The sequence below is a fragment of the Vipera berus genome (genome assembly GCF_964194415.1).
Source record: "Vipera berus genome assembly, chromosome: 1".
Lineage (NCBI taxonomy): Eukaryota > Metazoa > Chordata > Lepidosauria > Squamata > Viperidae > Vipera > Vipera berus.
This window is the reverse complement of record NC_138202.1, coordinates 193,292,369-193,318,005: the sequence shown is the minus strand read 5'-3', so window position 1 is coordinate 193,318,005 and position 25,637 is coordinate 193,292,369. Positions and strand designations below refer to the sequence as shown.

The 25,637-nt window shown below is 38.3% G+C and overlaps 1 protein-coding gene across 1 annotated transcript in view; it reads left to right on the top strand.

Moving 5' to 3' along the window:
• Positions 1 to 25,280, top strand: part of LOC308676662 (uncharacterized protein) — a gene marked incomplete at its 3' end in the record, with an annotated part of 269,324 nt that extends 244,044 nt beyond the window's left edge. The window contains exons 15-18 of the mRNA XM_081342650.1: positions 16,420 to 16,564; positions 18,344 to 18,528; positions 18,787 to 18,928; positions 25,093 to 25,280. Coding sequence (XP_081198776.1) covers positions 16,420 to 16,564; positions 18,344 to 18,528; positions 18,787 to 18,928; positions 25,093 to 25,280 — 660 coding nt within the window. The remainder of the gene's footprint in view (positions 1 to 16,419; positions 16,565 to 18,343; positions 18,529 to 18,786; positions 18,929 to 25,092) is intronic.
• Between the last annotated feature and the right edge of the window lie 357 nt (positions 25,281 to 25,637).

The following is a 25,637-nucleotide window of genomic DNA, read 5'->3' as shown; positions in this document are numbered from 1 at the left end:
ATGCATACACTGCTGAAGTGGGATGCTTGTAAAAAGCCCCCACAGGACTGTGGAGGGAAGCAGTCCAACCTGGCCAAGGTGAAGGATTGTGGAGACAGAGGATGATAGCACATGCCCATCTGAGAGAAAAAAATCTATGCATTGTGGGGTTGGATACTAAACTTAGATTGGCTTGGAAATCAGTACCCCAAATACATTGCCCTGTCTGATCACTGGAGAAGAAAAACTCTGTTTCATCTCTCTTCTATTGTCATTAATTGTCTCAGTCTTCGTAAATGGCACATGTTTGAAATAAACAGATCTTTTTCTATACATGTACTCAGCAAAGGAATGGGCGGTTTCAAAATATGATGTATAAATAAACAAAATAAAGTAACTGCAGTTGTCATTTCTTTTCAGAAATCACTTTCTTGTTCATACCCATCCATTCATGTTAGATGAGAGAATAACCTTTTCCCACAGGATCACATTCACAATTTGATGCAAAACCATTAACAATTTTTCCATTTCACATAGTTCTTGACTCTATAAATGTTAGTTTAATGATGATTCAAACCGTCTGGGAGTAGTTTGCAGTATAATCTTCAAACGTTTATATTTTATTTCAAGTCTCTTATGTTGCAAATCACTATCAGTGTACATAATAAATAGAAAGTTTGAGTATAAATATAATGATCATAATCATAACAATAGTGGGTGGAGGGGCACAGTAGCGGCCTGTGCACCGTTAGGCGCGCGAATCCTATAGCAAAATAAAAAATAGTGGTGGTATATTCAGGGCAAGTGCATCTGATATTCCTTTCATCTCAGCATGTCTGGCTTAGTTCAGTGCAACACTTGTTTTGCAGCTGTCTTTCGCAGCACTCTTTTCAAACTGGGAAACTGTCCTATATGTACACAAATTACTAGTCTACAAGGACAGATTATTCATCTAGGGTCTGTAATCTGCGCTCTTCAGGCAGAAATTAGGTGTTCAGTTCAGCCCTCCTACTCTACTGAGCCTCCATGCTATCAGCCCCCTCTACCGCAAAGATCCTGCAGGAGAAGGGCAGTGTGGACAACTGTGGGATCTGGCAGGGTGAGAGCTGTGAACCATAAACCCAAAGCTTTAGCTGTGTCCCTGCATAACAGATACAGTGCCCTTGCTGACCTTAACAGGGACATTAAGGAAACAGGTCAAGGTAATTGTGATAACTCAAATAAGCAGGGGACCATGGTCCGAGATGAACTTGTTTCTGACAAGGAGAAGTGTGAATCAGGTATTACACATCAGTCATGCAAGAAAAGAAAGGTACCCAAAAAGAGAAGCCACCTTCTGGTTGGTGACTCAATTATAAGGGATGTTAATTTAGGAAAGGATACAGAGGTTTCAAAAGAGGTCAGGTGTCTTCCAGGTGCTACTGCCAGTAGGGACAAGAAGTGTATTTTCAAAATAGTCAACAATGCCAGCAAAGACTGTGATGTGGATGCCATTGTACATCTTGGCACTAACGATCTGTCCCAAAATGATGTACTCTCTGTGCAGAATGATTTCCAGAGCTTGGGGCAGGAACTCAGCAGAACAGGCTGTAGGCTCACTTTTTCAGAGGTCTTACCAGCAGGGCTTTTTTTCTCATAGAACGCTCAGAACGGAGTTTCGACACCTTTTTTGGATAGAACCTTGTAGGGTAGGCAAGGCAGGTTGTATGACATGTGTGAGTTCCAGCACCTTTTTCTTTTACAAAAAAAGCACTGCTTACCAGTGTATAAGGAGCAAAATGGAAAAGGCCAGCGTATAGCAGAATTTAATATATGGCTAAAGGAGTGGTGTAAAGGAGAAGGCTTTGGTTATATTAGTCACGATGTCTGTAGCTGGTCCAATGAAAAAATGTACAAAAGAGATGGTCTGCATCCATCCAAGAAAGGGATTGAGTTACTTGGCAATAAATTCACAGCTTTTCTGAAGGAATATTTAAACTAAACAATGGGGACAGTGAGTTAATTGATACAGAACATCACTGTCCCCAGCAATCTAAGAAAATAGGGGAACTTAGGCACCACACAAGTTATTTAGCAAGTAAACACAGGGTCAGTCATAAAGGACTCAAATGTCTATACACCAATGCACAGAGTATGAACAGTAAGCAGGGTGAACTAGAAATTCAGGTAAATGAGGGCGGATATGATATTGTTGCCATTACAGAAACATGGTGGGACGAAACCAACAAATGGAACACACAGCTAGAGGGATTTAAATTATTTAAAAGAAATAGACTAAACAAAAGAGGAGGTGGAGTTGCTCTATATATAAGAAATAACTTTATCTCTACAGAAATAGAGCACAACAATGATGAAAACTGTAAACTTGAATGTATTTGGGTCAATATAAAAGGGGGAAAAAATGACATTGCCATAGGTGTATACTATAGGCCGCCCAACCAAACAAAGGAAATAGATGAACTTTTTGCTAGTCAGTTAACTAAGGTATGTAGGAAGCGCATCACAATAGTAATGGGGGACTTTAATTACCCTGATATCAACTGGGAGACAAATTCTGCACCAAGTGGAAGATCTAACAGATTCCTGACAAACCTGTTCTATACCAGCCTGCTACCGGCCCTGCAGAAAAGGCAGGGACAACCCCTTTTACAAGAAGGCAAGAGGCTGGAAATAAGCCTGCCAAATTTATTAACATAAAATAGAGCAAACAGAGCAAAGAGAGCAAACACGAACCATGAAACAGGAGCTATTCAAACGGTTGCCTTCAGCAAACCAGCCCTCCCACGCATTCCCCTTTTAAACAGTTCAGGGCGTGGCTTCTCTCTGCCTCCTTCTGAGGTGCCCCATTGCCTTCCTCTGTTTACTCCTGATTGACTGCCTCCTGCGTCGGGCGTCCTTGAACAGGGCCAGCGGTGGGTCATCTTCATCCACGCTGTCAGGCTCACACAGCTGGGTCTGCGTCATAACCAAGTGGGAGGGGCCTGGCTGAGGGCTCTCATCAGCAAGCTCTCCAACACCCTCAGCAACCTCTCCAACACCCCCCTCCTCCTCCTCTGAATCGTCCGACCCAACTGCCGAACCCACAGGCTGACCCTGAATCACAACAAAACCTAGCAGACAACTTTCTCTCCCAAAACGTAGAGAAGGGAGCTAGGGGATTAGCCATATTGGATTTAATTCTCACTAACAGAGATGAAATGATAGAAAGTGTCAAAGCCACAAGAACCTTGGGGGGAAGTGATCATGCAATATTGGAATTCAACATTATGGAAGCACAAGCAATAGAATACAGCCAAACTAGAATCTTGGACTTTAAAAGAGCTAATTTCAATAAACGTAGAGAGACCTTGGGAAGAATTCCATGGATGAGAATCCTAAAGGGGAGAACAACTCAAGAAGCTTGGGAAATTTTGAAAAGTGAGATAATAAAGGCCCAGTCTAGCACAATACCAACAAAGAAGAAAAATAACAGCTTTCAGAAGAAACCAGCATGGCTGCATAAAGAACTCTCTGATAAACTGAAAGATAAAAAGGACAAGTATAAGAAGTGGAAAGAAGGGCACATAACTAAGGCAGAATATCAGCAAACAGCCTGTGCCTGCAAAGATGAAGTGAGGGAAGCTAAGGCTCAAAATGAACTAAGGCTTGTGACCAAAGTCAAAAATAACAAAAAAAGCTTCTTTCAACATATAAGAAACAAGAAAAAAGTTAAGGAAATGATTGGTCCATTAGTGGGGGAAAGTGAAAAGAAGGTGACAAGCAACAGGGAGAAAGCAGAACTATTTAACTCGTTTTTTGCATCTGTCTTTACACAAAGGGAAAAAACAGTCCAACCTACCAAAACCAGTGCCATAAAAAACAGAATAGAAATGCAAGTTAAGATAGGCAAGAAAATGGTAAGTGAGCACCTGTCCAGCCTAGACGAATTCAAATCACCAGGACCAGATGGATTACACCCCAGGGTTCTCAAGGAACTGGCAGACGTGATCTCAGAACCACTGAACTATATTTTTCAAAGATCCTGGAGCACTGAGGAACTACCAGAGGACTGGAAGAGAGCTGATGTAGTTCCCATCTTCAAAAAAGGGAAAAAAATAGATCCAGGAAAATACAGACCTATCAGCCTGACCTCAATACCTGGGAATGAAGAGAAGGGTGAGGGGTGACATGATAGCAGTGTTCCAATATCTCAGGGGCTGCCACAAAGAAGAGGGAGCCAGGCTGTTCTCCAGAGCACCTGAGAGCAGGACAAGAAGCAATGGATGGAAACTAGTCAAGGAGAGAAGCAACCTAGAACTAAGGAGAAATTTCCTGACAGTTAGAACAATTAATCAACCTGCCTCCAGAAGTGGTGAATGCTCCAACACTGGAAGTTTTTAAGAAGAGACTGGACAGCCATTTGTCTGAAATGGTGTAGGGTTTCCTGCCTTAGCAGGGGGTTGGACTAGATGACCTCCAAGGTCCCTTCCAACATCATCATCATCATCATCAATAATAATAATAATAATAATAATAATAATAATAATAATAATAATAATAATAATAATAATAATAATAATAATAATAATAATAATTTAAACAAAATCAATACAGTAATGCATTGTCCTTTTTCATTTTTTTATTTTTTAGTACAGAAAATTAAAATATAAACTCCAAAGGGGGAAGAATTTACAGGAACAATGCAAATTAAATAAAGACATTAAAAATGTGAATTAAAAAGAAAAAAAACCCAAAACACATATTATCCCCCCTAGCTGAGCACTGACAAATATATTGCAACAATAATAGCTTTCTCCCACTGCAAGTCAGGTCAAGATTTATAAACTTCTAGTTCTACTTGCAACAAATTTGACCAAATTAGCTATTACAATAATTAAGAGGTTAATCAACAACAAACTTAAAAGCGCTTTGTTAATAATCTGTTATTGTAATTAGCTCATAGAAATTCTACAATAGTTTTATATCTACCACAAATCACCCCAATCGTTATCTCTAATCCATAGAGAATCAAATATTCTTGTTTGATTCTTAATAATAAAAGCATTCCTTAAAATTTTAATTGGGAACTTTCCCAACAATTGCATCCCTTTTCCAGAGCCATAAGTCTCTGTGTAAATGCATCTGCACCATCCATTGTTCAAAAAGTATTTCTGGAGACACAGTATTCATCTTTCCAGAAAAATCCAATCCCTTGTTTATAAGTTCCATTATGTCTGAATTTTTTTAAATGTTTTATTGAATTTCTAATTTTACATTTAAGTATTTAAATGCAGAGCCTGAGTTAATCAATAATTCAGTAACATACAAGTATCTTTAGTACAAGTCTCATGCTACTACATTAAATATTCCCTCTCTTTTCCCCCTAGTATTTACTCTCTCATGTTAACTAATACAATTCTTATTACTGTATATCAATTAAATAAAAATAACATTTTTACATTTATCAATCATTTTTAGCTTATACATATCCTGGTTATTTTAACATTCAGTCTTTATAGAAAATCAATGTCCTAATTAGTTTTTCCCAATTTTTAGTTTCCCATTAATATTTAAATTTAACATTTAATATTTAATAATTTTCAAGTTTTAAGTAACCAAAGTACCCTTTATCATAATTCATCACAAAATCTAATATTCAGGATACACATCTTATCTTATCAGGATACACATCTATATATTCTATTTCTCACCATCTTACATCAACTAATTAATATTACAGTATAACATTCTTATTTTCTATTAATTTCCAAATGTCTTAAATTTAGTAACCAAAATTTCTCTTGTTTCAACATTAAATACTTCCTCTCTTTTTCTCTTAATGTCTACTGTCTCATATTTAAGCTAGTACAGTTGTTATTATAACGGCTAAGTAAAAACAAGTTTATTACATTTATCAATAGATTTTTAGCTTATATATATACAGTATATCTTAATTACTTTTACATTCAACCTTTATAAACAAATCAATATTCAAATTTAACTTTTAATATTTATACTTCCAATTATTAAATGACCAAAGTTTTCTTTATCTCAGCTCATAACAAAATCTAGTATTCAAAGTATACATCTTATCTATTTGAGTGTGTTCTATTTTAATTCTCACTAATAAGTCAAAACCCCAAGTTTCTTCAGCCTTCTTCTAGCTTTCTTTCTTTGCCAACTTGCCTTCCATATCCGTACTTTTAAGTCATCAAATAGATCTCCCTCTGTTATTATATATATTGTTTGAAGTAGAAAAGGCCATCCGGTCACCATTTTTTTTGAAGGGCTAACAAATCATCTCTCTATTTTTCCATCTCAGTGTAGTTAACCTGAAATGTGTATCTTTCCTTCAATCTGTTCTTCTTCTTGATCCTCAGGTTTCTTCTGGTTTATATAGAAAGTCCTTTCCATTTTCCATGTTGTCAATCCCTTCTCTGGGTTTTCCATTAACTACATTTGTTGATCAATTGAATCTTCTATCATAGTATTTAATTGTTCCACTTCTTCTATTATATTCTGTGTAGTTGATTCTTTAGTTGTAATCAAAGTTTGGGTTCATATATGTAGGCCAGGGGTTGGCAACCTTAAACACTCAAAGAGCCACTTGGACCTGTTTCCCAGAGGAAAAAAACACTGGGAGCTGCAAAACTGGCGTGCGCGCGAGGGGGGGAAACTTGATTGAAGAGTTTAATTAAAATAAATAGAGGCTGCTTTGCATGAGTTCTCTCTCTCTCCCCCTCCCTCTCTCTCTCCCCCCCTCTCTCCCTCTCTCCAATCTTCTGCTCACTGGCAAGCTGGCTTCATGCTATTCTGGACAAGCTGACACACAATCTTATTGGGCTGGCTCTCTTGCTGCTTCCTGCTTCCTGTGCAGATGCAGCAAAGGCAGGAGCCCCACCCAATAAGCTTGTCCGCCTCTTGGAGGACAGTGTGAGTTACACACAGAGAGAGTCTCTCTCTCTGCAAATGGCTGGGAGCCACAAGAAAAGGCTGAAAGAGCCACATGCGGTTCCAGAGCCATGGGTTGCCAACCTATGATCTAGGCTGACATCCTGTTCTTTTCTGAAGCTTCTTATTTCATTAGTGGCTGTAAAAATAGTTTCATAAATTGTTTTCAACATAAAGAGAATCTGTTCCTGATCTTTCTCCATGTTCTCTTAGTAGTGTGCTAGTTTAAAAGCTTTACAATCAGAGAATAAAAATAGTTTTGTCACTGAGTATTAAACACAGCAGGGCTTCTCACAGCTGATATCTGGGCTTCAAGCCAAGTCTCTTTTAAGCAATAACAGGTTGTACTATCAGGTTTAGCCACAAGACTAGGTTCTTTCTTCTTCATGTCTGACAGCAACAAATCAGATTCCAATTCATCAAATTGCAGATCAAGTCCAATTATTATTTTCTGCTTTGGGATATCATCCTAGGTTTGGTTTAGAACCATTGTTAATCCATCATTTTTGTGCATATTTTTTTTAAAAAGCCTGTAAGCTAGAAAACATTCTTTTTTCAAAATCTTCCCAAAAAGTTTTATCTCATTTTGTAGACATTTTGAAAAACAACGCTGTTCCTTCCAAGGAAAAAGAAACAGGTACATCAAAATAAAACATCCATAGAGAAAAGTTATTTTTTTCCCCAGGATAAACAGTAATCAAAAGAAAGGAAATTTCCCATTTCTTTCTTTCTGTAAAATGGCTGTAAGAATAAAATCCTTATAATCCAATGTAAATCCAATCAGGTGACTTTCACTACTGGAAAATGAATTCTCACTGCTGACTTCCTTACAGAAAGTGAAAATGTTTTATAGTTCAATAGTAAATAATGAGAGAACAAAGAAAAAAACTGTACAGATTTGTCAGATAAGTCCACAGTCAACTAGTTTATTAACGTATAGATTAAAAAATAGATGAATTTGTCAAGGTAATGATTTAAAAGCTAACCAGTTCTTGTAATGTAAGATGGAATGATGTGAATGACTCAGCAGGGTCTGTGTCTTTTTTTTTAAATTCCATTTATATCCCGCCCTTCTCCGAAGAGTCAGGGCGGCTTACAAGCTTAGCAGTAGCCTTCATTCTATGTATATGCCTGCTTATTAGGGCTTTCACACACACCCCAAGCGGCATTATTACAAAGTCAGCTTAATTGCCCCCAACAATCTGGGTCCTCATTTTACCTACCTCGGAAGGATGGAAGGCTGAGTCAACCTTGAGCCTGGTGGGATGCGAACCTGCACTAATTGCAGGCAGCTGGTGTTACTTAAGGAGGCATTAGCCCACTGCTTCACCAAGGCTCTTCAGGGAAAATGCTGGTGTCTCTTTAAGAGCAAGCAGGGTCTGTATATCTTTAAGAGCTTTGTATAAAAGGAAGGCTCTGCTGCTGTGTTCTGTTTTCCTGCTGTAACTGGTATGTTAGATCCGGCTGTATTAGCACATGTATGTATATTGTTCCTGGTGTAGCTAGTGTAAGATAAACCACCGTTTAATATAGACTACTGTTTACTGTGTTTACATCTGGGTTATCTCAGTGCAATAAGACTGTGCATGCTCTGACAGGTTATAGTCCCAGAGTGAAGGGAAACCCAGTGAGAGCTTGACCCAGAGCCAGAGGAGTTAATGTTTGTGTTTTGTGGTTGTTTGTGGTGGTAGCAGACAACATGGACTCCATCAGTGTAATGGGAGGAGGTTTTGTAGTATCTCATCTGAATGAAACAAACTACCTCTCCTGGTGTCTGAAAATGGAGTTGTACCTGCAAAGGGAGTAGTTGCAGATAATAGTTGCTGATACACCTGCAGCCCTGGATGATGGGGACCGGAGAAAGAATGAGAAAGCATTGGCCAGCATAATCCTCAGTTTGGAGGATAGCCAGCTGATACACATGATCCAGTCTGCTAAAGAGTGCTGGGAAGCTTTGTGCAGTGTGTACGTGAGAGAGACTGCAAGCAGCAAAGTAATGCTGACAAGAAAGCTATATAAGGCCCAGCTGAAACCATTTGCAGTCTATGAGAAAGACATTCCTAGAGTTAGAGGAAAGAGGAATGACTTTTACTGAGGCACACAAGATTTATGTGGTACTCAGTTCATTGGACACTTCATGGGACATCCTAGTGACCAGTTTAGAGGCCATGCAAGAAAGGGACTTAACTATGAGTTATTTGACTGGCTGGTTGCTAGAGGAGGAACAGAAATGGCTGGAAAGGCAGCAGAGAGGAAGTGATGACAACGCATAGTTACAGCTGCAACATCCAAAGATGCCAGTAAAGCAGCCGAGAACATTTGCATGGTGAAACACTGCTTCACATGTGGTTCTACAGAGCATCTCCAAAGACGCTGCCCTGAGAGGAGAAACAGAGGAGCAGCGTAACATGATCATAGAACTACACAACCAGCATTTTCCCTGGCAGCAACTTTAACCAAAAAAAACACTTGGTTGTTGGACAGTGGGGTGAGTCAGCATATTGCAAATGACCCACAGATGCTTTCAAACCTAAGACAAGCTAAACAAACATTTGTTAGCTTGGCAAATGGATAACAGTCCGCTGATAAAGTGGAAGGTAAAGTTTATGTAACTGGTATAGGAGAAATGGATAATGTATTATATGTACCAGAGTTAGACCATAATTTTCTCAGTATTTCAAGCTTAGATAATGTGGGGTTTGAAGTAATATTTACAAGGGGTCAATACACCATTAGGAAAGGTGGGAAGATTTGTACATGAGGTGTTAAGCTAGAGAATTTATACGTGTTAGGAAAGCAGCAGGATGGTTGTGCACAAATACTTACAAACACTCCCACACCTAATAATTGCATACATCTATTACACAGGGACGCGGTAGCTCACTGGGTTAGGATGCTGAGCTTGTCGATCAGAAGGTCGGCAGTTTGGCTGGTCAAATCCCAAGTGCCGCATAACAGAGTGAGCACCTGTTACTCGTCCCAGCTTCTGCCAAGCTAGCAGTTCGAAAGCACGTAAAAATGCAAGTAGAAAAATAGGGACCACTACGATGGGAAGCTAACAGCGTTTTGTGCGCCTTTGGCATCTAGTCATGCCGGCCACATGACCACGGAGACATCCTCAGAGAAGCACTGGCTGTTCGGCTTTGAAACGGAGATGAGCACTGGACCCTAGAGTTGGAAATGACTAGCACACATGTGCGGGGGAACCTTTACCTTTTTATTACACAGGAGGTTATGTCATGCAAGTTTTAGAGTGTGGCAAAGGATGCTGAAGGACTACACATTAAGCAATGCAACACATATTTAGATTCCACTATTTGTAAGGATTCAAAGTCCAGAGTGTATCCTGTAAGTAAGAAAAGCTCAAGGCAAACAAACAGAGTTTTGCAGTTAGTGCACGCTGATTTAATTGGTCCTATGGTGCCCTCTCGAGGAGGAGCTAGGTATGTACTAGTCTTAGTAGATGACTACACCAAATATGGGTTTTTTTATTTATTACAGAGTAAAACAGAAGTTCTTCAACAGTTCAGGCAATGGGTGAATTTTGTAGAGTGAAGATATGGCCATAAAGTATGCCAGCTGCAAACAGATGGGGAAACAGAGTTCATGTCTGACAACTTCCAAAAGTGGCTGAGGAACTGGGCATAAGGCATAGACCAGGAGTAGCCAAGGTTGCCTACCTTTGGCATAGATGTACAAACCCATACTCGCCAGCAGAAAATGGGGTAGATGCAGGAATGGCATCTTGTAAACCATGAAAGACTCACTGTTGGCAGATGCAGGAATGAGTAAAATGTACTGGGAAGCCATGAAAACAGCCAGCTATCTAGTAAACAGGGTATGGAGTGTTGCTGTCAATGAAACTCCATATTACCTGTTATATGGAAGGAAACCTTCATTGGCTCACCTAAGGAGATTTGGCAGTTATTCCTGGATGCATATCCCCAAAAGCACCAGAAGGAAGGGACAGAAAAAGGCCAGGAAACTTAGATTTGTTGGATATGAGCCAGGTTCCAAAGTGCATAGATTCACAGATGGAACAAAGAAGGTTATGATTTCAAGGTCTGCTAGTTTTGCAGAACAAAACAACTGGGACAGGGTACATGCTAACACTGAGGTGTTCGTGCCAACATGTACTGCTAGTTCTCAGGAAGGAGAGACTACACAAAGCCCAATGAAGGAAAAACAGAATAGCAGGTCAGAAATAGTAGGAATAGGAGTTTCCAGTGACCTGGAATCTTTAGAAGCTGTTTTGAAAGAGTGGATAACAAGAAATCCCTCCAAATAGAATACTTTGGGTTACAAATTTTGGTATTTTGGTATTTTTTTCTTTTTTCCCTTTTTCCCTTTTGCTCTTTTTTACTTTTTACTATTTTTCTTGTTTAGCTCTCCTATTTGTTAGGAGCTTATTGGATTATAAATTTTGACTTACTTGGTGGATTACAACATATGATTTAAAGTTAAAGATGAGCACTCCTAACTTATCAAAAGTTGGGGGGAAAGGATCTTTTGCTCCCTCTTCGGCTTCTGCAAGTCCAGTCTATCAGAGATCAATTGATACAATGCTTCAACAAGAAAAGGCTAATACCTTCCAAAAGGACACTCAAGTGACCCTACAAGCAATTCAACATGCAATCTCTACTCACATGGCGGTCACATCGAGAAACCATGAGAGTTGAAAAGTGATTTTGATAAAATGAATCAAAAAATTAACAATATGGATTCTCAATTTGAAAATTTTAAACAGATGATCACAGATAATCAACAAAGAATTCAAAAAATAGAAGATAAATCAACTGAGGTTGACCAGAAACCAGAAGTTTTAAAAGATGAAAATCAGAAGTTGATCCCAAATAAATGAAGAGCTAGAAGACTCGATAGCTGGGATGGAGATGGAAAGAGCCTCATACTTTTTAAGATTTCAAAATATAATGGAAGATAAGGAAGAGGATCATCTAGGCTTGATAACCGAATTATTGGCAGACACATTAGGAACTGGGGAAACAGAAAATGGAAGGAGAATTAGACCAGATCTATCAAGTCAACTCAAACTATGCTAAAAGAAATAAAGTCCCCAGGGAACTACATGTTAGATTTCTTAAAAGATCTACAAGCGATGAGATTTTGAGAACAGTAAGAGATGAACCTTTGAAATATAAACAAAAAGAAATTGTAGTCCTCAAACAAATTTTAGGAGAGTAAGAGAATCCCCAAGAGAATATCAGTTTCTAACTAGGAAATTAATTGAAAAAGGAGTGAATTTCAGATGGCTGATTCCAGGAGAGATTTTAATTTACAGGGATACGAAAAGATATAGACTGGACATGCCACTTAAAGCAATGGAATTCTTTGACAACCATAGAGCATTTTGGGAAAGAGGTGACCCTGAATCTGGTACAAAGAGAGAAACAAAGAAACAGGAAGAAATGGAAGTAGAAGAAGCAGTCAAACCAAGAGAGGAGGAAGAAATTAAAAACACATATACAGAAGAAGGAGCAAGACTAAGAGATGAGAGACAGATAAGATCGACTAGAAGATTAAGACTTAGATATAATTGAAAGAGATGGAGGAGAGTGGGATTTTGTCAATGAATATAAATGGACTAAATTCTCCTTCAAAAAGGAGAAAAATCTTTACACGATTACAAAAATTAAAAATGGATATAATTTGTCTTCAAGAAACAGACATTAAGAGACAATATTATAAGTTGTTAGAACAGGACTTCCAGTTTGCCATCATGTCTCTGGCGGTTGTATGAAGGTGAGCTCCATCTCCAGTGTCCAGTTTTATCCCCCTGGGGGACTCTGGAAAGGGACAAAAGTCACCCTGTAGGGGTGATGAGCAAGGAGAGGACCCCTGCTTGATTGCAGAAGGGCGGAAGCCCTTCTGCTCGATCCAAGGCAGCTCTTCAAATTGACAGGAAAGTATCTTTTTGAAGTATCTTCCCCCTGTGAGGAGAGAGGGAAGGGAATTTCTATCCCACCCTCTAAGAATAGCGGCATCAAAAAGAACAATTTAAATCTAATTGGATTTATATGCTTCTGAAACTTGGGGACCAAAAAGTTTCCTATTTTTACTGGAGACTCTTGTTATTATCTGCAAAAAAGAAATAAAATTGGAAAAAGAACCTAGAAAAAATTGGGATTTAAAAAACCTTAAATGGTACTGGTGACATCTTGTGGTGAAGCTTGATATGGCAATTTATATTTCCTAAAAAGAGACTTGGCTCACAGCCCAGACCTAGACAAGACTTTCCTGACCTTGGCACCATCTCTGAGAGATTCAACTGTAAGAGAACAGCTGGGCAGTGAAATTGCAAAAGAAAGTGGAGGATTTCGACTGCCAGACTGGAGGTTATACTACCAAGCAACTATTTTAACATGGCTTAAAGAATGGATAATGCTTAGAGATAAAAGACTATTGTACCTAGAGGGGTATAACCTACAGTACAAATTGGCTGGCATGCCTTTCTGTAGTATGGGAAGAATAAAATACATAGATACTTTCAAAACCATTTTATAAGGAATGCACTTCTTTCAGAATGGGAAAAAAGAAAAGAAAAAATTTATATTAAGATACCTGAATGGCTTTCAACAATGGAAGATTTTGCTCACCCAAATTTAATTAACTATGATAAAGTTGTGACTTATAAAGTTATTTTGGACAATGAAGAAAAATTGAAAGACAGACAAGATTTACAAGAACAAAGTATTGATCTAGCATGGTGGCCATAACTGCAAATTCAAACGAGATATGAAAAAGATGTTAAAACAATGGGATTTTATAAAGAACAGACAGAATTTGATCAGATACTGCTAAAAACAGATGAAAAGTTAAGAAACTCTATAGATTTCTGTTAAACTTAAAGATGGAGGAAGAACAATTAAAAGAAACAATGATAACATGGGCAAAGAACTTTGGATATAATATAGAATTAAAAGATTGGCAAAAGTTATGGGAAAGAAATATGAAATTAACTAAAGCAGTGGCATATAAAGAAAACTTATATAAAATGTTTACAGATGGCATATGACACCAGTGAGATTAGCAAAAATGTTTAAAAATACTTCAAACAACTGTTGGAAATGCAAACAAAGTCCAGGTGCTTATTATCATATCTGGTGGACATGCCCTAAAGCAAAAAGATTTTGGGTTAAAATACATTTATGGTTGGAGAAAAAGACTAAAAAACAAATAGACTTTAAATCAGAATTATTTTTGTTAGGAATAATAGGAGCTAATTATGAGAAAGATTGCAGATATTTAATACTACACGTATAAATGGCAGCAAGAATTGTATTTGCCCAACATTGGAAAAATGAAAACTTACTAGCTGAAGAAGTACTAATTAAGAAAATTCTAGAGTGTACAGAAATGGATACATTGACTTTAAAGTTAAAAGAGAAAGAAGACTCAGTGTACTTTAGAACACGAGATAATTTCTATCAATGGCTAGAAAAACGAATTAGAAGGGAATGTGATATGTAATTTTGAATATATATTAGCAAGAAGAAGGTTATTGAATGATTAATTAACATATTGTTTATGATAATTAACTATTATCTATTATTGTTTATTAAACACATGAACCCAGACATTATGCTGTTTGCTAAATATTGAGAATGTTATTTGGAAAAACCCCAACCCTAATCCTAATCCTAACTCTAACTCAAATTCTAACCCCGACCCCAATCCCCCCTTATTCCTAACCCTATAAAAACTAATAAAATCTATTAAAAAAGAAAAGAAATAGTAGGAATAGAAGAGGATAGACCTGAGGTAAAGAGAGAAGTAACAGAAACACAGGAACAGATGATCCCAGCGAGGTCTAAACGTAGCAATAAAGGTGTACCTCCTGATCGGTTCTCGGCAAGTGGAATTATATTGTATAATGTAAGGTATGAACCTCGTATTACCAAGAGATGTTATCATTGCCTCAAGTAGAACAGGATAAATGGAAGGAGGCTATGGACAAAGAAATGGAGTCTATGAATGTGCATCAGGTGTTTACCCTTATGAACTTACCAGAAGGAACAAAGGCTGTGGGGTGTAAATGGGTATATAAAAAGAAGGTTTTACACAATAATGAACTGCAGTATAAAGCATGGCTAGTTGCACAAGGATTTACACAGAGAAGGAATGTTCATATGTTGACTAAGCTTTTAAATGCAGGCAAGCATCAAGAATGTATAAAAGCATTTGGGTTAACAGCTGTTTAGCTTTAAATGGGAGGAGTGTCAAGGTAATGATTTGAAAGCTAACCAACTGATATAATGTAAGATGTAATGATGGGTATGATTCTGCAGGGTCTGTATCTTTTTAAGAGCTTTGTATAAAAGGAAGGCTCTGCTGCTGTGTTCTCTCTTTTCCTTTTCCTGCTGTAACTGCTGTCTGTTGGAGACTGCTGTATTAACACGTGTATGTATTTTAATTGTTTAATTGTTTTTCATTTTTGTAATTTGCTGTATTGTTTTTAAAAAACCTTGTGAACCACCCTGAGTCCTATGGGAGAAGGGTGGTATATAAGTCTAATAAAATAAATAAATAAATAAATAAATAAATAAATGTATATTGTTCCTGGTGTATGATATTATAGATAGTGTAAGATAAACCACCATTTAATATGCACCACTGTTTACTGTGTTTACTCCTGGGGTATCTCAGCGCAATAAGACTGGGCAATTAAAACCAAGGTGTGCTTAAAACAAATGAAAAGCTGAAGGGAAAATGTGGTAAAAGACCCGAACTTCAGATCGCTTCCTACCAAGAATTGCAGTCTTCAAGATCTCTCTACTCCAAAGGTTCACAATCATCCAAAAATCTTCTTAGGTCCTTACTAGTTGCTCACATTCATTTCTAAGGAACAAAGCCACCAAATACACAGCTTTGGTGGGAAAATCAGCTGTTCAGTGACAGGACAGAAAAAAATGCCTGCCCCTCAACACGGCATCTTGGGATAAGTCCTTCATGGGAAAAGTTCCTCAGCAGCCCATTCTCCTGATACTGTTTTCCACCCTAGTTATAATTCTATGGTCTAATTTTTTTGGGAATGATGCCTTTCATTTCTTCCTTCTGTTCTTCCTTTTGCCAAGTATATATTTTAGACTGATGACAGAGACTGTCTTATCAGACTCTATAAGCTTTTCTTTTAGAGAAAAAGGTGAAATAAAAGCAAAGAAAGGAAGGAAGTTAATATATAGCAGGTTCAATACACTATGTCAATTTTTTTTTCTGTGTACTTGCCAATATTCCTGACTTATAAATGACTTTTCTAGACATTCACTCTTTTATTTCCTTTCCTGTAAAGAAGTACAACATCTCTCATTGTTTTTGTATGACAACTTCAATAGTCCTTTATCATTTTGTAAAAGGTAAATGATGTCCCCTAATCTGGACTCCACTAAAGTACTCAGTCCAGTAAAGAAGTGTCCTATTGGTCTTCTGGAATTTAGGTTGTATAAGTATATTGTGTTTCCTTGATAGTTCTTCTCTTTTTAAAATACACCTCAGGAGAGTAAGAAGATGACTAATGGATATTTCCATAATGAAAATCTTAATGCTACTTCAAGAAACCTATTTGCTGCTGGTACAGAAACAACTGCAAGCACTCTGCGCTGGGCCATACTCCTGATGATGAAGTACCCAGAAATCCAAAGTAAGCATGTTTCATTTTATTGGCTTTCAATCAAAAATAGAATAGTAATGAAGAGATTACTAGATGAACAAGGGAAAATAGAAAGTAAGAATAAATTGTCCTTTCTGTTGATATTAAGGAACTCATCAATGTGAGAATATGAAGAAAGAGGTATAAGATATTTCTGCATTGATAGTTCACACATATATGCTTCATGTTACATTCTCATTAGCCCATTCTACTATTTCTTAGAAGAAGAGCACATCACATCTTAATCTGAGCCAAAACTGAAGGGACTGTTCTGTGAAGAATAATATATTCCAACCATGATATGATCTTGACTCATCTCTATGTGCTCCACCCAACATTTAATTCTTTCTATGGCTTGAAAATGTAAACTAATAGTCAATTAGCAGTCCACCTCTCCTCTGGATATTTATAAACAAGGAAAAAGATGACAAAATACTAACAAAAAACCATAGCTTTGTGTTATTAGGTATGCATTACAAATGTATTTAGCTATTTAATATTTCTGAATCTACTTAAGTGAGTTAAAACTTTTAAATACTATCATTATTTTTAAAAATTGTCACTAACATTTTCTGTATCTATTTTCTTCAGAGATAAATATTGTGTTTCTCTAATGTACAGATAGTCATCAACTTACAACTACAACTGGAACCAGAACTTCCATTGCTAAGCGAGGCAGTTGTTAACTGTTGTTGTTAGTTGCAAAGTTGTGTCTGACCCATCGTGACCCCATGGACAACGTTCCTCCAGGCCTTCATGTTCTCTATCATCTTCTGGAGTCCATTTAGGCTCATGCCTACTGCTTCAGTGACTCCATCCAGCTACCTCATTCTCTGTCGTCCCCTTCTTCTCTTGCCTTCAACCTTTCCCAGCATTAGGCTCTTCTCCAGTGAGTCTTTCCTTCTCATTAGGTGGCCAAAGTATTTGAGTTTCAACTTCAGGATCTGGCCATCTAAAGAGCAGTCAGGGTTGATCTCCTCTAGGACTGACCGGTTTGATCACCTTGCAGTCCAAGGGACTCGCAGGAGTCTTCTCCAGTACCATAGTTCAAAGGCCTCAATTCTTTGGCGCTCAGCCTTTCTTATGGCCCAACGTTTATAGCCATACGTTGCAACTGGAAAGACCATAGCCTTGACTATATGCACTTTTGTTGGCAGGGTGATGTCTCTGCTTTTTAGTGTGCTGTCTAGATTTGCCATGGGTTTCCTCCCCGAAGCAAGCGTCTTTTAATTTCTTCGCTGCAGTCCCCGTCTGAGGTGATCTTGGAGCCCAGGAAAATAAAATCTGTCACTACCTCCATTTCTTCCCCATCTATTTGTTGTTAACTGAGTCATACCCAATTTTAAAATATTTTTTGCAGCAGTTAAGGGAATTGCCACAGTTGTTAGTTGAATCATCTGGTCATTGAACAAATCCGGCTTCCTGCATTGACCCTGCTTGTTAGAAGCCAGCTGGAAAGCTCACAAATTACTATCACTTGACCACAGGGAGCTGCAACTATCCTAAATACACGCTGGTTGCCAAGTGCCTAGATTTTGATCTGATAACGCCAGGGATGCTATGATGGTCGAGAGTGTGAGGATTGGTTGTGCAGAATGTTTTTCAGTGCCATTGTAATTTCAAACAGTTGCTAAATAAATGGTTTAAGTCGAAGCCTGTGCAACCAATTCTTCATGTTTTATCCTGCACAGTTTGAAATTTTTGCATAAACTCTCATTTAAAACAAAATTTAAACAATGAGTCATCTTTATACATAATCTATCATCCCAGGCAAGGTCCAAGAAGAAATTGCAAAAGAGATTGGGGTTCGTCAGCCAAGGACAGAAGACCGAGCCAAAATGCCTTACACCGATGCAGTAATTCATGAAATTCAAAGATTTGCTGATATTCTTCCAGCCAACTTGCCACATGCAACCACCATGGACATAACTTTCAAAGGCTTCTTCATCCCCAAGGTGATCAGTCTAAAATCACTGCATTGTTCAGATTCCAATCTTTTTAGTACAGTATAAACCATTTTACATAGGAGTTATTAAGCACTGATAATCTATTTCCCTATTTTTCCTTAAAGTGTTTCTCCTTGTCTAGTATTTACCTTTCATTATTTAAAAATTCATACATTTGCAAAGCTGTTTTAAAAATTTAATTATTTTTATAACAATATATTAAATAGACACACTTTTAAATATAGATTTTTCCCTTTTGATGTTTAGGGTATGCAGATTGTTCCATTGCTGTCGTCAGTGCTCCATGATGAGTCTCAGTGGGAGAAACCCTATGAATTCTATCCTGAGCATTTTCTTGATGCTGAAGGAAAATTTGTGAAAAGAGATGCGTTCATGCCTTTCTCTGCAGGTAATATTCTCTGTACGTGTGTGTATGTGACCACGCATAATACGAATGCTTTATATTTTGGAAAGAAAAGTTCACAAGACACAGTGGAACATTTGAAAAAGTGGTAATAAAACCATGATGTAAATATTTATGAACTTCTGAGATTAATACCAAGGACCTTCAATGTCCCTTCCAGTCCTATGATTCTCTGAAGGAATCTATGAAGGATGTTAGGGCAGTCATATCCTATAACTCACAAAGGCATTGTCTATGTCATCACTAGATTGTCATCACCATTCAAGGTTCTTAAACCATGATATATCTGAAGTCAATTGTTATCAAAATGAGGGGCTGAAGATACTTGTTAAGGACATGAAGGCATTATTGAAAATTGTCTAACTCAGGGGTCCCCAACCTGTGGGTCGTGGCCCAGTACCGGTCCGTGGCCTATTGGTCAAAAGGCCATAGGAATGGATGGTGAGTGTGCACATGTGTGCATGCACTCCCCTACTCATGCTAGTGCCACCACGAGGGGACTAGCCACTGCATGAGCACTACCAACCCCATTTGCCCATGTGTGCAGGTACTAGTATCCCTGTTTGCCCATGCATGCAGGTGCTAGTAGTCCCATTTGCACATGCCTGCAGGCACTAGTGCAGCCACTAGCACCGTGTGGGTTCTAGCGGCTCATTTGTGCATGAACGGGGGTGCTAGTGCCACCGCCAGCACCACTGCAGGTGCACATGGCTGTTTGTGCAGTCATGCAAGCAAATTTACCTGCTCCTCCCTTTCCCTCTGGGCCGCCAAACTGGAAAGGTTGGGGACCTCTGGTCTAACTCATTCATTGGGGGGGGGGAAAACACTGCATGCTGTAATTAGTAGAAAATATTAATACATACTTTTCCCCCTAAAAACTACAAGATTAATTATTGAGCTTATGGATCAGGGGAACATTCTGACAACCAAAAGAGTTTAAAGGAAGATTTAATAGATGTCCCCTCTCCCCACAATGATCTTTCAATAAAGGTATTCCTGTAGTTGTAATAACTGTCTCTACATAGAGTGGGATGCTCAGTCAACCTTCTGTTCAGAATAACACAATAACAGAATAACACAGCAGGAAGGGACCTTGGAGGTCTTATAGTCTAAGCGCCTACTCAGGCAGGAAACCCTATACCATTTCAGACAAATGGTTGTCCAATCTCTTCTTAAAAATTTCCAGCATTCATAACTTGGAGCATTAACAGCTTCTGGAAGCAAGTTGTTCCGTGGGTTGATTGTTGTAACTGTCAAGAAATTTCTCCTTAGTTCTAGGTTGCTTCTCTCTTTGATTAGTTTCCATCCATTGCTCCTTATCCTGCCTTCGGGTGCTTTGGTGAATAGCTTGACTCCTTCTTCTTTGCGACAACCCTTGAGATATTGGAAAAGTGCTATCATGTCACCACCTAGTCCTTAAACTAGACATACCCAATCCCAGCAACCGTTCTTTATATGTTTTAGCCTTCAGTCCTCTAATCATCTTTGTTGCTCTACTCTGCATTCTTTCTAGAGTCTTAACATCTTTTTTACATCAGATTCCAATCAGATGGAAACAAACTTCCGTCAAGTAGGTTAAAACTTACAAATCTAAACAAAACAATGCAGAGTAATTTCTTTTAAAACTCAAAAGATTTCAAAAAGAATTGCCCAACAAGTACTGTCTCCTCCTTCCAGGAAAAAACAACTGCAATCTGAAACTGCAAGAGTGGGTATTAAATTTCACATCCACCCTCCCTTTCTCAGACCAGAATTCTAAGCAGAGAAAAAACAACAGTTAAAACGATCAGACCCCCCTTCTTCTCTCTCTCTCTTTCATTCTTAAAGTAACACAGTGGGGAGGGGGGGAGAAAGAGACTGGAGGGGGAAAAGAAAAGGTAAAAGGAATTTTACAAAAATCTCACCACTAAAAAAAATAGCTTGCTCTCCTTCACATGCATTTTCCATAAATTCACTCACAGATCCCCCATAAAACTCTTCTCATGCAAACACTTACAACAATAAAATCAGCAATTTACTGTTCCTTTCACAGCCTGGGACAGAGGTGGGGGTTGTAGGGTTTTGAGGCTAACACACACACATTTACAAACCAGCAAATTAACTGATTCACGTCCATTCTAACTGCCGGCATAAACAATTTCACATACAAAAATTTCATTTCATACTTTCTCCAGGCAAACCAGTCACTATTTTTATAATTTCAGGGAGCTGTTTACAAGCCAATGAGCTCCTTGTTCCGAATCTCTTTTTGTTTGTTTGTTTGTTTTTAAATAAGGCCTTTTTGTTTATTGTTATCAGAGGGGGTTTATACCCTCTTCCAAGTCTTGGAATAACACAGAACAACATAGACAGACGTATATACACAGATACTAGTAAAACAACATTCATTTAGACATATGGCTTGTCCTGCAAGAAGCGAGAAAAATCAGGAGGTGATTCCAACCAAACATGGTTTTATAGGGCCCTTTAACCATCTCCCATTTTTCTCACCATTCCAAGTCCAAGCTTAATGTTCCAAATGTACAAATATAAGTATATAAGAAAACAAAACAAACATCAATTTGGAGTTTGAGGCCAAAACAGACCTCCCCTTTTAATTAAAAGGAGAGGATCATTTATGGTTACTTACAATTTATCCTACCAACTTCAAAAGACAGTGGGGAAAGACTAAAAGGAATATTGAACCTGGGATCTTTTGTAGGTGTGAAGTGGGAAGTGGCCTCACCTCTGACAAAAGAATCAAATAGTCCAAAGAGCCAGATTAAAAGAAAAAGACAGGAAAAAATTTGCTTTTGGTTTCAGCCTCTGATAGAAAGGGCTGCAAGATGCTGCAGACATATCCCCCCCACCCCTGGATTTCGACATTCCCTTTTAAAATGTCCAGGTTTTCCACAGTTATAACACTTTCCTTGAGGCTTGCTGCCTTGTGATAAAGCGGCTGCCAATAAATTGGTTTGACAAGAAGCTGTTCCTATATCCTGTAATCTGTTAACAAAACCAGGATACGGCCCGGTAGCCTTCTGCCTGTTAGAGAAGGCTTGATGAGGCTTGCCACAAACAGGCACTTTTCCAAATGCTTGGTAAGCATATTCAGAAGAAACCTGTAGAGTGGCATCTGGTAAAACAATTTGAGCATCAACTGAAGCAAAGGGACCAGACCCGTCAGCAATTACTTCTACATTCTCCCCCCTTTTGCTAATTGTTCCTCTAAAATTTGCCTCATGGGGGTATACAATGGCTGTGAAGAAGCAGAAGAATTAACCTCTTCATGAGTAGCTGAAAGTTCAATTAAAGATGATTTAGGGGGGGGATTTTAATTTTATCATAATCAGGTGGAGGTTTTGTGGTCAATTGCTGTCCTGCCAAAGCATCAGAGCCAAATTTTTCCACTGTTTGACGGCATTGAAACCATATATGTAATATCTGAACTGTAGCCTGGGGTTCAAGATGTAAAGTATGCCCTATCTTTACCCAGTCCTGTAAATGGAGCATCCTGCGCTCCGGATACCAAGGACAATGTTTCCCTTTCTCTCCAATGAGCTTCCTTATCTCTGCCTCAGGTGCTTTAAGCCCTGACTTTTGTAGCAGGAAGTGAAGTTCCTCTACATGCTGCTGCTGTTGGTGAGATAGATTGCAACCCATACTTACCTCTGAGGGGTCCCGTAGGACGAAGGTACACCTTGGGGTCTATTCCAGATGAAGGTAAGTATGTTGAAAGTTGCTCCCCTGGAGGGAGGTCCCTGTTAATTTGTTTTGGTCCCTGTTGATTTGTTTTTGTCCCTGTTTGGTCTCAGCTGTCGGATTCAGAGACCAGTCATCGCAGGGTGTCCCAAAATGTCTGTCTGCCTAGACAGAGTTTATTGTCTTATATACAGTTTTAACAAGCAGGAAATTACGCACAGCAAAAGCATTGTTTATTGGTGTACTCCCTAGTCAATCTTAGAGAACATCCGAACATCCCAGCCAGGGCAGAGTCTCTCATATCTAGCTGGTTCCTGGCAGTCCTTGGCAGTGCGAATTGGAATGAGCTCATAGACATGCAGATAACAGGATACTAAGGCAGGCAGTTTTCTGCACACGGTCCCTTCATATCCTTGACCTCCATCTCTACATGTATTGGCTTTTTGGCAGCTGCAGCTCACTGCTGGCTCATATTTAAATGATTGTCAACTAGGCGTCCAAGATCCTTTTCAAAGTTACTACTAATGAGCCAGGTACCACCTATACTATACCTGTGCATTTGGTTTTTCTTGTCTAAATATAGAACCTTACTTTTTTCACCATTGAATTTCATTTTGTTAGATAGTGCCCAATGTTCAAGTCTGTCGAGATCCTTCTGTATCTTAAGCCTACCTTCTTGACTGTTAGCTATTCCTGCCAGATTAGTGTCATCTGCAAATCTGATGAGTTCCCCATCTATTCCCTCATCCAAAACATTGATGAAGATGTTGAATACTACTGGGCCTAAAAGTATTCCCATGGAATACTTCCGTCCATTGAGGACTACATTTTGGTCAGTCAGTTACAAATCCATCTGGTGATAATGCTGTCTAACCCACATTCTTCTATCTTATCAAGTAGCAGATTGTGGTTTACTTTTATCAAATGCCTTACTGAAGTCCAACTAAATTACATCCATAGCCTTTCTCTGGTCCACTAATTTTGTTACTTTGTCAAAGAATGCAATAAGATTTGTCTGACATGATCTATTTTTGACAAACCCATGCTAGCTTTTGGTAATTACTTTGTTTGCCTCTAGATGTTCACAGATTCGTTGCTTGATTATGTTTTCCATGTTAGCTTTTGGTAATTTGTTTGCCTCTAGATGTTCACAGATTTGTTGCTTGATTATGTTTTCCAGAATGTTCCTAGGTATTGATATACTGATAGCTCTGTAATCTACATCAGTTCTTTTCCAGTCCTCTGGTAGTTCCCCGGTGCTCGAGGATCTTTGAAAGATATAGTTCAGTGGTTCTGAGATCACATCTTCAGAATAAGGAACTTTATTTATTTGGGGTGTAATCCATCAGGTCCTGGTGATTTGAACTTGTCTAGAGTGAACAGGTGCTCTCTTACCATTTTCTTGCCTATTTTAACTTGTACTCCTATTCTGTTTTTTATGGTACTGTTTTTGATTGGTTGGACTGTCTTTTTTTCCTTTTGTGTAAAGACCAATGCAAAAAATGAGTTAAGCAGTTCTCCTTCCTCCTTGTTGCTTGCCATCTTCTTGCCACTTTCTCCCTTGTTTCCTTGAGTAATTTCTTGTTTTTTACATGTTGAAATAAGCATTTTCTGTTATTTTTTTACTTTTGTAGCAAGCCTTAATTCAGTCTGAGCCTTAGCTTTCCTCACTTCAACTTTGCAGGCTTGGGCTATTTGCTTATATTCTGCCTTAATTATATGTCCCTCTTTCCACTTTTTATACTTATTTTTTTGTCTTTCAATTAATCAGCCATACTGGTTTCTTTTGAGAGCTATTATTTTTATTCTTCTTGGTATTGTGCTAGACTGTGTTTTTATAATGCCACTTTTCAAAGTTTCCCAAGCTTCTTGGGTTGTTTTTCCCTTAAGAATTCTCATCCGTGGAATCCTTCCCAATCTTTAAGTTTATTAAAATTCGCTCTCTTAAAATCTAAGACTTTAGTTTGACTGTGATCTATTGCTTGTGCTTGCATAATGTTGCCTCCCATTTGATGCCAGGGTAATTAAAGTCCTCCATTACTGTTGTGATGTGCTTCCTACATACCTTAGTTAACTGACTAGCAAAATGTTCTCTATTTCCTCTGTGTGGTTAGGTGGCCTATAGTATACACCTATGGCAATGTCATTTCCCCCCCTTTTATATTGACCCAAATGCATTCAAGACAGTTTTCATCATTGTTCTGCTCTATTTCTATAGAGATGTAGTCCTTACTAGCTTGTAGAATCAATCGGTGTAGAATGGTACTTATGATGGTTCAGCCTTCTTTTAAGATTAGCATGCTGATAACACAATTCATTTTTATTTTATTGCTGTATTTTACATATGAGTGTTTTGTCATAACTTTTTGTCTTATTTGGCTCTCCATGGCAATCTGACATTGGGAAGCTATGTAAAATTATTAAAGAAACCAATAAGCACTTTTTTTGCTATGTATGCTTTCTTCCAGGTCGGAGAGCATGTGCAGGTGAGAACCTTGCCAAAATGGAGCTCTTCCTCTTCTTCACCAGCCTCCTGCAGAAATTTACCTTCCAGACACCCCCGGGAACATCTAAAGATGATCTGGATCTAACACCTGCAGTTGGACTTACAACCCCTCCTATGCCCTACAAAACCTGTGCTATTCCATGTTCATAAGACACAAGGCCTTCATGACAGCCATTTCTCAGCCTTGGATAATGTGATTCTGTATGGTCTTGGCTTAAGAGGCTGTCTGAAACTGTACTATAATGATTTGCATGCACACAAAATCTAGATTCTGAGAGTGAAAAGAGTAGGGAAATCATGCTAAGTAATTTCTACTCATTGATTGTTTTGTTTTGTTTCCTTTTATCTTTTACTATTTTTTATCCTCTTTAATTTTTAGTTCTGCTTTTTGTTATTTAAGCAACATAGATTTTTCCACAATAATTCTACATATACAAATGCATTTGTTTGTTACAGGTTATCAATGTTAACAAAAACAATAATAATTGAAAAAATCCAGATTCTAGA